General features: G+C 27.6%; 1 protein-coding gene across 1 annotated transcript; it reads right to left on the bottom strand. All coding sequences in view use genetic code 6, as the record gives it.

Moving 5' to 3' along the window:
- Positions 1–797: 797 nt before the first annotated feature.
- On the bottom strand, positions 798–11,526 carry TTHERM_00497300 (flagellar associated protein; the record flags this gene model as incomplete). The annotated part of the gene is made up of 20 exons (XM_001027919.2): positions 798–1,146; positions 1,205–1,501; positions 1,559–1,731; positions 1,787–1,923; positions 2,004–2,678; positions 2,736–3,476; positions 3,538–3,837; positions 3,907–5,245; positions 5,304–6,386; positions 6,437–6,793; positions 6,851–7,344; positions 7,400–7,540; positions 7,663–8,106; positions 8,162–8,787; positions 8,844–9,036; positions 9,134–9,510; positions 9,566–10,083; positions 10,150–10,254; positions 10,304–10,565; positions 10,727–11,526. 20 exons carry the CDS (start codon positions 11,524–11,526, stop codon positions 798–800), a joined length of 9,411 nt encoding a protein of 3,136 aa, XP_001027919.2.
- Between the last annotated feature and the right edge of the window lie 569 nt (positions 11,527–12,095).

The raw sequence follows: 12,095 nt of genomic DNA, 5'->3' as shown, positions 1-12,095 counted from the left end.
TCTTATTAATCGTTTATTTGAAAAGAGCCTTTATCTTAATTAAAAAAAATAACTAATCTAAGGTATTGAAAATAAATAATTTTTATTTACCAAAATTTATTTCAAAAATTTTAACAAGAAAAATATTCAAAAATCTAAAAAAATCCCAGTATTTTGATTTTGTCATTTAAAATGATCATCTTGTTTATTAATGATTCCATTTACTTCTTTCAATAATGATTCAAAAAAAAAGGATGCAACTATAAAATTCATAAAATAGCTTAAGAAACGAAAAACGTATTATATATCTATAATTTAGTTTGAATTAAATTAAGTAAAATAATTTCTTATTTTAAAGAATCGCTAAATAAATTAAGAACTCTTTAATATAAAATTTGCATTCAGACAAAAATACTATTATAAAAATTAAAATTTGATGGTTTAATTGATGATGAACATGAGATAGTTCTATTTAATTCAATATTTCAATTCATTTAAAAAAAATTTATTTTACTTTTTCATTTTATTTTGAAAAGATATTTTTAAAATTCAAATATCTCATTCAAAAAAAAAAAATTTAGCTTCCTATATGAAAAGTTTATTTTTCTTTTTCAATTTTTCAACAAATTTATTTTTGAGTATAAAAAAATATTTCAACAATAAAAATTAGTTTAGATATTTTAATAGTTTCAGTGACAAAATTGATAATGCATCATTAAAAATATATGAATATAAACAGTTTTAAATTATTTAATTTATTATTTATTTTTTTATTAGCTTCTTTTATTTAGTAAAACTTAAAAATATTATTGATGAAATCAATTTTTGAAAAATCTGTTAGATATTATAGAGAGATTAGGGTTTCTAGAATTTTTATTACTGACTATTGATTTACCATCTAATATACTTTATCTTTCGTTAGGGCTAAGAATTGATTTCTTCATAAAAGTAGTGTTTCCAAATGTCTTGCTCATTAAAGCTATCTATGAGTCTTTATTTGCCATTGAAATTTTATTTTCTTTTGTTTTTTTAATGTTGTCAGCTAAATAATTTTTCTTTTGATGTTTCCAGTTTGTAGTCACATCTATACCAAGTCTGTTATTAATTTTTGAAGTTGCAATAACTGGTGGCTCATATTTTGGTAAGACACCTTTAATTTAGTAACTCCTATTATTTTAAATAAATTAGATTGTTTATTACATTTATTGTATTTTAAAATTATTACCAAAACATTTCATCTGTTTCAATAACGAGTTTTCCTGATTTAGCCTTACCATACTCAACTGGAGAAAATGATATTGTAAAAAGAGTACCATCTCTGCCATAAGGTTCTAAAATACCAGTAGAAGGAGTAACAGCAAATTCTGGATCAGATTCAGGAGTAAATTTAGCACTAAAAGTGGCAAATGTCTTAAACCTATTTGTTAGCCTAAAGCTTACAGTATCTACTGTATCTAAAGGTGCACTTAAAACTATAATGTCATCTTCGTTTGGAGGGGATGATTCCAGAGTAATCTTGAACCTTAGAATTTAAGATAATAAAATTTGGATTAGTTAAAATCTCAAAAGAAAAATTTACTTCCATAGTCCTCCCATTTTTCTGTGAATAAGAAAATCAATATTTGTTTTAAATGGTTTCATTGGGTGGAATCTTCCTACAAATGTCAAATAATCATTTTTGTTCGATAATGTATTTTTAGTCATCCTTACCTAAAAGGATTTTGTTATAACACTTTCCAATTTAGGAGGTAGCTTTTGATTAATAAATATATTAATTAAATTCAACTTTATGGATTAATTTTTTTACATTTTTAATTTCAAACTCGAATGTATCTTTTTCACCAAATACTTCTGTTATTCCTGGTAACTAAATCTTAAATTCATTTTCATAAAATACTCTACATTTAGTCTTGAATGTAGCCAAGATTCCTGTCGAATAAGACTCTAAATGAAATTAAAAATAAAATTATTTAATTAATTAATTAAGAGGATATTTAAATATATAAGTGAAAGTGATTTATAACCTGTAATTGCCTAGATTGGATATTTCCATTAAATTTTATCATTCATAGAAACTATAATTTTGCATTCATAACACCTGATTTCTCTTGGAGTAAAGCTAAAAGGTATTTAAATGACTCCAAGACCAGGAACATAAATATTATCTTCTTTTCCCGACTTCTTTGTAAGTAGTTGTAATACGTCTTTTACTGAATCGTCTTCAGACTCAAGCAATATATTAACTTATATCTAATCCTTAAAAGGATTTTTAAAAAGAATAACAGATGAAAAATCTTTATTCAAGCCTATGGTAACGATTTTTGGCTCAAACTATGTAGGTGGAATACCCATTCCAAATGCTAAGTAATCCCAGCGTCCTATTGTTTCTGTTTAGAATTTTATTTCGCTAGTTTGAGTTGAATCAAGAACTGAGGGCATATAGCGAACATATACAGATATTTCATCATTTGCTGGAATTACAATTTGCTCGGGTAGAACATCGAAGTTTGATGGGTTACTAACATATGTATACACTTTGACATCTTCATTCGAAGGATTGTCAAGTCTTATTTCATGCTATTCAACTTTGCCGAGCTCAGCTTTGAGCATAGGAAGTCTAATAATTTAAGAATCTTCTGCCACCAAATTAAGTTCATACCATATTTCTCCTAAATGATCACTTACGAATGCAATAGAACCTAGTTGGATAAAAAAGTAAAATAAGTAAAGTAAAAATACAAAAAAATATTATTTACCTTATTACTTGCCTACCTTAAGAGGTAAGAAGAATAATTCATACATTTGGCTAGATTTAGGAGGAATCTACATATAAGGGATACCCACTAAACCATCTCCTTCAATGAATACTTCGAAATTTGCAGTTTCATTTGATGGGTTAGTAATTTCTATATCGAATGCAATTGCTTTTCTTAATGTAGTAATCATGTCTATTTTTTTCTAACAAGGGGGACTTTCCGTATTGAGAAGAGCAGTCCACCAAGTGTATTCCCCTGTGGATGTATCTGTAAAAGTGATGCTTCCTGTGTACTACCCACTTAATAAAGGTGTTATCAGGAGCTGATAAACTGCTTTCTTGTTAGGACCTATTGTTAGTTATGAAGGGCCTGATGCTCCTACTAAATCCGTTTCTACTTCATAAGTTACTGATCTATCTGCATTTGGATTTTTTATGACCAGCTCTTATTTTGTAGTTTGTCTAGCTTGACAATTTATTACTAAATGATCAATAGCTAGTGGCTCTTCTCCAATGCCTTTTAACTCATATTCAAATACATCGTTCGTAACAGGATTTGTCATGATTAATTTAGCTTCAGCTTAGCAAACCCATAATGGAGTAAATTGAACTGGGATATTGACTGTTCCTTTTTTCTTAACTAGTATATCTCTTATGCTTTGTATTTGTTGTACGTTTTGATTTGAGTTACTACTCATCTAACTTTTTCCTGTTTGCTCTCCTGCAGTTAAAGCTGCTTTATCTGTTAATAAAATTAAAACAAATAAGACACATAATTTACAATCAATCAAATTTGATTTTACTTCCTACAAAAAAGCATCGGCCATTCATTTCTTCATTTGGTATTAAATTTATTTTAATCATCCAATCTTTTTCTGTTGTATTGACAATAGGAATCTCCTACACTACAGTTTCTTTAGCAGCTGCTGTGAACTCTAAGGCGGCTTTTACTGGTTTTGGAAGACTGGTCACAACTAATTTATATCTTCTTATATCATATTTTTCAGGATTCCTTAAAGTTATATTAGCTGTGTATTCCTTGATAGGAACTTTGAAATTGAAATTTAGGTACATGCTATTTTTTTCAACTCCTTCAACTTCCTCTATTTTATTTAATTAAAAATATATTTAAAACTATAAATTGAATGAAATTAAAAGAAAGAAGTATTTACACAGTGTTTCGTTCACTAATTAGGATTTTTAAGCGTTTGTTGGAGCTATACTGCTTATCATAGAAAGCCCATCCATTCTTTTACTATCAAATGACTGGTCTAACTTAGATGCTTCTTACTTTCTTTTACTTGCACGAATTGGATTCTCTAACAAAATAGTTTTTGAAGTAGTTACAATATTTTGGTGAGGCTATTCGATATCAACATAAAAATTGATTATATCAGGTGATATATTCGGGAGTGTGTATTTCTTTGGATCAAAATCTTTTTTCTTTTTCAAACTCATATAATACTCAACATTTTTCCTTGCTTCTCTCATGGCTTCATTTTTAAAAGGGATTTTTATAGGCCAATTTCTCTACTCTTCTACGTAAATAGGAGGCTATATAGGAGTTTCTGGAATCTATATAACTTCTTCAGGCAAAGTCACAGCTCCTATTATTTCATATTGAAACTCTCCTACTGTAGGATCAGAAAATATTATATAGCACTTTTAAGTTTCATATAGCATTGGTATAAAAACAAGATTCAAGTGAGAAAAATTATTTTTTTTAATAACCATTGTATCTGCCTGTTTTAAGAAAAAGCAAGGAACTGCATTAAGCGTTTCGAGAGGAACTAATTCATCAGGTTTTTGAGTTTTCTTTTAATTTTATTTTGCATTCTTGTCTTTAGATTTTACATTTGGTTCTGTATCTTTTTTTTCCTTAGTCTCAAACTCATGAACAATATTTACACTGAACTCGCCATGGCTATGAGTTAAGAATTTATTCTCTACCTTAACTGTAAACTCTTTCTTTTGATAAAGTGGGCAATCAATATCAATTACTTTGGATGAAACTCTGCCAGTTATATTTGACTTGAAGTCAAAAACTAAAGCAGCAGCTGCAACATTTGACTCCCTTCTATTTGTAAATCTTATTCTTCCATATACTGGTTATGATACTCTAGAAACAAATTTAACTTTAAACTTGTAAATAGATTTTGGATCTAACTTTATTGTATCGGCTTCGTTTGTCTCAATCTAAAAATCAGTGCAACCTGTTCTTTTCACCCAATAATGTATAGTTTTATTTGAAGGGTTTGTTAATTCTATGGTTTTTGTAACTTCCTCTCCTAAAACACAGGAAAAAATAATCGGTTGACCTTTTGGAATGTAATTTGGCAGAGAATTGAACAATTAAATTAAGAACAAAACAGTCTCCCTCTATGAAGCTTTTGAAAGATCAACAGCATTGAAAGGGGTTTATAAATTTATATCCTAAAGAGCATGATGAACTTTATCACAATTATAGAAATTTTCATCGTCAGTGTTTGTTACAGGTTTCATTTGAGATAACTAAATTTTATTTTTAAATTTTTAAAAAAAAGTATTATAAAAAAATATTAAAATTTACAAATGCTGTGGCTTCATTTCCAACATAATTTTTTATCAAATTTGCAATTAAATGACCGCTTGCTAGCTCCTTATCAAATGATGTAATACGAAGTGGTTAGTGTGGATTTATTATTTCGTGGTTGAGCTCTAGCCAGCGTAAAAGAACTCCCTCAAACTAGCTATAAATATTACTTCCGTTCAAATAGCAATCGGGTATCACAGCTTTATCAGGATGTATATTTGGAATAGTTTTTAAATTTTTAATTGAAATACGAGATAAATAATAAATTTTAATGATCTGATAAAATAGAGTTATCCAAGCATCTGATTAAAAGTAAGTGTATCTATGTGAAGATATTTTCAATCCATTTGGATGGATGGTTTGAACATCATCTTTTGAGAGTGTTTTTATGTAAGCATGATATTCATTGTAGCCTAGTAAAAATTAAGGGCGTACATGATTCAGCAAAGCTCCATCCTATTTCAACAATCTAATTAAAGAATCATATTGCTAGTAAAGCAATAGAGATCTCTCTGTTCTGTTTAAAGCTCCTTCAAATACTGCTTTTGTTTCCATTAGAGGACTCTTTGACCCCACTAAAAATTGTAAAAGTTCGTACAACTATTCACCACTTTCTTCAACAATGCTGTCTGGAAAGTTTTATATATTATTTTATAACACAGTAAAATTCAGCCAATTTTTTATTTGATCTTTAGAGTGCTCAAGCATTTCTTTAGGAACTGGACTGTAGCCTAAGGCACTCCTTGTACTTCTAATAGATGCTCTCGAAGAATGGGTTTTAGCAGAAGCAACTGAAGCTGAATATTTTTTCTTTATGTTAGAAATATTGTTATTTGTTGTAATATCAGACTAGTCATCTTGAGCATCTTCTTCTAACAACATAATAGTATTTTTATTTGCATCTATTTCTGTTTTATATTCGCCTTTGCAGCGCTGCATATAAGGAAAGATAGTTAGTAAACTATTATCAGTAGTACCACTAACTGGTATAATATACCCCTTATTCTTATCATCCTTAAATTCAATATGAGTAGTAAAAGATATTGGTTTTTTAGATGAAAAATAAACCTCTACTTTAAGCTATTGAATAAATATTTTAGTTAAAAAACATTTAAAAATTAATTTTTTACTTTATTTTTGCTAACATTTAGATTCTTTCCTTCAGGGAATCTGCAATCTACTTTGATATTTCCTAATTCTTCGAGTACTTAATGTTTTATTTTAAGATTTTCATATCCATCGTTTATTATTCTGAAGATGCATTTAGATTCTATTCCAAGAGGAACAACAGGAAGAAGCACTTCTCTTCTATCAAACATGAGTTTAGGAAAAGCAGCAACACCTTTTACTTAAATTTTATGAACAGGAGTAGTTGATGGACCATCATCACCATCCAAATATAGACAAATTACTTCTTCATATTCTCCTGGTTCTTTTGGATCAAAAGAAGCTTTGATAATTTAGTTCTATCCTGGCTCTATCCTTCCCTTTAATATTTAAATAAATTATTTTTTCAAGTCTAACAAAATCTAACTAAATCTTACGTATGTTGGATGAATAGAGAATAGCTTTTTCACTTTATCAAAAGGAGAATCGTCTATCCTCCATGTTACAGCTTTTCTTTCTGGATTAGAAAATGTAACTTCAAAATTTTCTGGATAATCTTTATCTGAAGTAGTAATTATCTTTCTAGGAAACTCTATATTTTAAGGTTAAACTAGAAATTGAGATTTAATACCTCTACAAATAATATTTCTAATCAAGCCAGGGAGAGCTCCAAATCTAGCTAGAGTTATTGGTAATTCAAAGTTGTAAGGTTTTGCATCATTTGGTGTAAATGTTAGCTAAAATCTAAGTGTTTAATTAGGCTTTATTGTTATATTGTATTTTTTATTAGGTGATGCTTAAAGTAAGCTTTCATCTGATTATATGCTTTATTCGTCTGGATCTAAATCCATATCGCTGTTTTCATTTCTCTTTTCTTCATCTTCTTCATCAATAAAATCCTAGTGAACACTTTTAAGGATACTTTCATCTCCTAATATTTATATTAAATTAAATTTTTGTTTTTTATTTTTCGTTTTTCAATTTACCTTCATCTAGCGGGGTTATTTGTAAACAGCCTATTCCATCTGGGCAATCAGGATTTTCTTCTTCAGTTCTCATATCTAAAATCAATTCAGCTGGGATTTCTGACTTATTTACTAAACTCATTTCTAAATGACCAGCGTTATCTATTTTTGATATTAAATGAACATTTATTTTTCTTAATCAAATAAAAGTATAATTAGCTATTTCAAAACTAAATTTAGATTTTAATAGAATTTTCATTAATACTAAAATAATTTTAGATTACCTTTAGTCAGTTAGCCAAAGTTAAATACATCTTCTTTAATTAAAACATTCGGAATAACAGTCTGAACACTAAAAGGTAATTTTAATATCTTTCCTCCCCTTATAAGTACTTAAATTTCGGTTTTTATATCTCTCTCTTCTCTGCAGCTATATTTAACTGAGCATTCGATTTGCCCATCAGGTTATATTTTCCCAATTACAGGAGTTACAATACAATTTTCAGGTAACTTTTCTGTTAAAACCCTAAAAACTGCAGGTATTCTTGAAGTGTTTTTAATTTGGAAAACTCTAGTTTCTTCTTTGCTCACTATAAGTTAACCAAGTTCTATTGATTGCTATCTTATAATGCATTTAGCTTCATTAACAAAACCTTCGCACTTAACACTCTATTCTATACCATTTGTAACGTGTATGACCAGCTTATCAGACTCTTATCTCATACCACCTTAATGCAATATAAAATCTCATTTTAGTTAATTCAAATAAATAATTAAGAATACCTTGTTAATTTTCTTTAAGAGTGCTTAATGGTGAAGGTCTGTAGGTAATTACCGTATCAACTACTCCACCATTTGGTGGGACGACACCAGAAGGGGGATGTACGATAAATACCTTACTACTAGTATCCCATTTGTAGTGCCCTTCAGCATTACCATTATTTTTAATTTGCAAAGTTTCGAAAGTTTCCATATTTGTGCTATCATCAGCAAACTAAAACTTTATTTAAGTCTTACTTAATTCGAGTTTGACCTTTTCAATTTTGGCTTTCACTTAGAATTCAAATTAGTGACGATCATTTATAGTATATTTTATTGTCTAAGTATAATTATCATTTAAATTAGTGCTGTAAAGCTCCACATCGAAACGTGCAGTATCGCTTGAAGGTATAATTTAAGGTTTTTAGTATGTTCCAGCTAGCTCAGGTGCAGTAGCAGTAAGCTGGACTTTAATTGAAGATCTTAGGTCATTTTTTACACAAAATCTTTTTACCACTTTGCTTTCAACATAGACTGGACCAAAATCAATTATCTTAGGACCAATGCTAATTTTTTGAAGCATCTCACCAGTTAATTCCATTCTGACATCTCTTATCTCTTTGTGAGTTTTTGCAACCTCAGGAAATGGTCTAATTTTTTATTATATTTTTGAAAATTATTGTTTAATAATACAATTTTGGTTTACTTTCTCATAGGAATATTAGGATCGGGGTTGAAGAATCGAGCTTATTCATCTCTCATAGGTTCATATTTACCTATTGGTTTAGAAACAAATAAAGGATCTTTTTGAGTAGAAAGCATTTCGTTAGGAGGAAAAACTTTAGTCTCCATCATTCCTAACTCAAACTCAACATCTAAAGGTACTGTTTTTCTAGGATCTATTAAATAATTTAGTTAGTATTAAGACTTCCATATAATATTATAAAATGAATAAATAAATAAATAAATAAATAAATAAATAAATAAATAAATAACCTTTTTCTTCATTATCATCATCATTTTAGTCTTGAAAGAGGGTCAATCCTTTTTCTTTAAGTTTTGCCTCCATCTAATCTAATCTAAGCTTTACTATTTTTTCTTTTTCTTTAAGAACTCTCGATTAGCGATTATCCCTAAGCATCTCAACATATTTTTATTTATTTTCTTTTATTGTCTTTATCTCTTCTAACTTGTCAAAATTAATCTCCATTTCATCTATTCCTTTAGGCATTGTAATTATACTACTAGACTCATTCATGCCTTTATTTTTTGATGTTGCTCCTATGAGGGTTTTAGTGGGATTTTGATCATCAATAAAATTAGATTATAATTTAAAATCTTGAGGCAGACTCTCAGGACCTCTTGTTTTGGGGCTTTTATAAAAATGTTATTATTAAATAATTATTTTTTTTGTGAATTTATATTTACAATTTAGAGTCTAAGAAATTATTGGACTCACCAATCACCTAAATAGGAATTTTGTATTGATCATTAATCAATGTAACATAAATATTAGTTTTATATTTTCCAACTGTGCTTGGTTAAAATGTAGCAATAAAAGAAGACTTCACCCCAGGGCTGATTGTAGCTCCTATAGGATCAACTGAAAAGCAAGGAATTCTAGGTATTTTAATATCCACTGGCATCAAATTATGCTTATTTTCAACTAAAAACATTGCTTCTCTATGGTCATGAGCCTAACACTCTCCAAAATTTAAAAGAGCTTTATTAATTTTAATTTTAGGACAAAGACCACGTCCTATTAATGTAATTGGAAGAATATCTTCTTTTTTATCTGGCCCATCAAACTCAAAAATAGCAGAATATGTGTAATCTTCTTCAGATTCTTTTCTTTTAACAAGTTCTTAATCAGAAAGAGCATAATTCTTTGTAATGATCTGATGTTCATATTTAACTTTGCTGTGACATATAAATTGAATCGGAATCTATATAATTAAGAAAATTTATGAAAACAAATTATTTATTTATTTATTTATTTATTATTTAATTACCTAAGAATAGGCTTTGACAATTCCTCTTTCTGGCATACACTTCATTATTTATTCTGTTTATTCCATACCAACTTCAATAGGAGTTTGTAATGTAACTTTTTCATCCTTAAAATAATTTAATTAACTAAAAATTCAGTTCATAAAGTAAATTTACTGAGTTAGAGTGAAATCCGATCCTCATATTAACTTTAAACTTTTATTCATGAGGAGTGTTATTCACTAGAAAACCTTTTATGACCTTCTTTTCTCCAAAATAAGTTTCTTCAAAATCAAAAGTAGAGGTTGAGTTTCCTTAATCATCAATTAAGAATTTATTGAATTCAACTGGTGTTGCATTTACATCAATATATTTTAATAAACTCTATCCTTCATTAATAACTTCTATCTTTCCTCTAAAGATGCCACTTTCTTTCGAGCTTTAAAATACAAAATAATATTAAAAATTGCCTAAATTGCATAACTAAATAATTTTATATTTAAAATATTAATAAAGTTATGTTTCTATTTCTAGGCCAGTTATATTTTTTCTATTTACGTATTCCCAAAAACAAATCTAAATGCTTTATAAAATTATTACTTTAAATTTACTTTAACAGGTAATTCCTATCCAGGCTAAATAGTAAAATTTGAAGGATCGCAACTTATTTCTGGCATACTGTCATATTTTAAACGTACTTTTCCTGCCATTTTACCTTCATTTTTGAACATAATCGTTTTTACATTATTTTCAAATATTTTAATAAATCCATAATTTATAAATGGCTCAAACAAAATTTATGCTTGTGGACGTAAGGCGTGCAATGGTACTTCTATGCTTTTTAATTACCCTTCATTTTAATATTATACGATAAATTTATCATGATAATCATCAAGTATATTAGTTTCGAATGTAACTAGCAGTTTCATAGAGAGACCTGCAGCGATTTTACCCTACTAGTCATAGTCCACTCTAAAGCGCACTGTAGTTGGCTAAATAATTTTAATTCTATTTAATTGCTTGCTTAAACTCTATATTATGACAAAGGTCTCATATGTCTAATTTTGCTTAATTTCTTTAAAGATTATTTCTGTAGGTACTACTTAAATTGGTTCAGCATTATTGATATTAACTATATTCTTAAAATTTAATACAGGAGGTAAATTCTTAGAAAGGACTGTCACTGCGCTATTATGGCGAGGTAATAATTTAGTCCTTTATGATTATGAAGTAGAAGTTCTTTATTATTATTATTTATAACTAAAACCTGTTTTCATAAAGTTATTCTACTAAACTTGCATCTAATTTGCTATATTTTTTTCATCTTATCTTAATGGCTCTAAAATGTTAATTTTTGCTGAATTAGCTCGTTTTAAAGTTGAAAATTATGATGCTTTCATTTATAAAAATATATCCCTTTCCTATGCTTGCTTGCAAATTTTTTATTTGTATACTGTTTGTACAGCTAAGAACAGCAGCTAAATATATATTCTCTCCTACTTAAAATAAAAAGCACTTTAATGTTAAAGATCTATCTAGTAATAATTTATTTATTTAAATACTAGTTAGATTATATATATATTTTTTTAATGTATTCCTTATATGAATTTCAGCAAAGATTCACATATAAATAAATATTTATAACTTAAATTTAAATGAATTTCATATATTTAAAAAAGTAAAAAATTTGCCAGTCAGCCAGATATTTAAAAAACAATTAAGTAATACAAAATAATTTAAATTGATTAATAATTGATGTATTTTTAAAGATAAATATTTCTAATTTTTATAGTATAAAATAAAATATTTTAGTTTTGATAAAAGATACAAATTCTTTCTGGACTAGCAAGAAGTAAGTTAAAGTAAAAAATTAATATTTTGATATTAATTGATTTTTTTTGATATAATACAAACAAACATCTATTAATAGCTTTACATAAAATTTATTAAACTTATTCTTTACATATTA

The sequence above is a fragment of the Tetrahymena thermophila genome, assembly GCF_000189635.1.
Source record: "Tetrahymena thermophila SB210 genomic scaffold scf_8253815, whole genome shotgun sequence".
Taxonomy (NCBI): Eukaryota; Ciliophora; class Oligohymenophorea; order Hymenostomatida; family Tetrahymenidae; genus Tetrahymena; species Tetrahymena thermophila.
The sequence above is the reverse complement of the archived record's forward strand: the minus strand, read 5'-3'. Positions and strand labels throughout refer to the sequence as shown.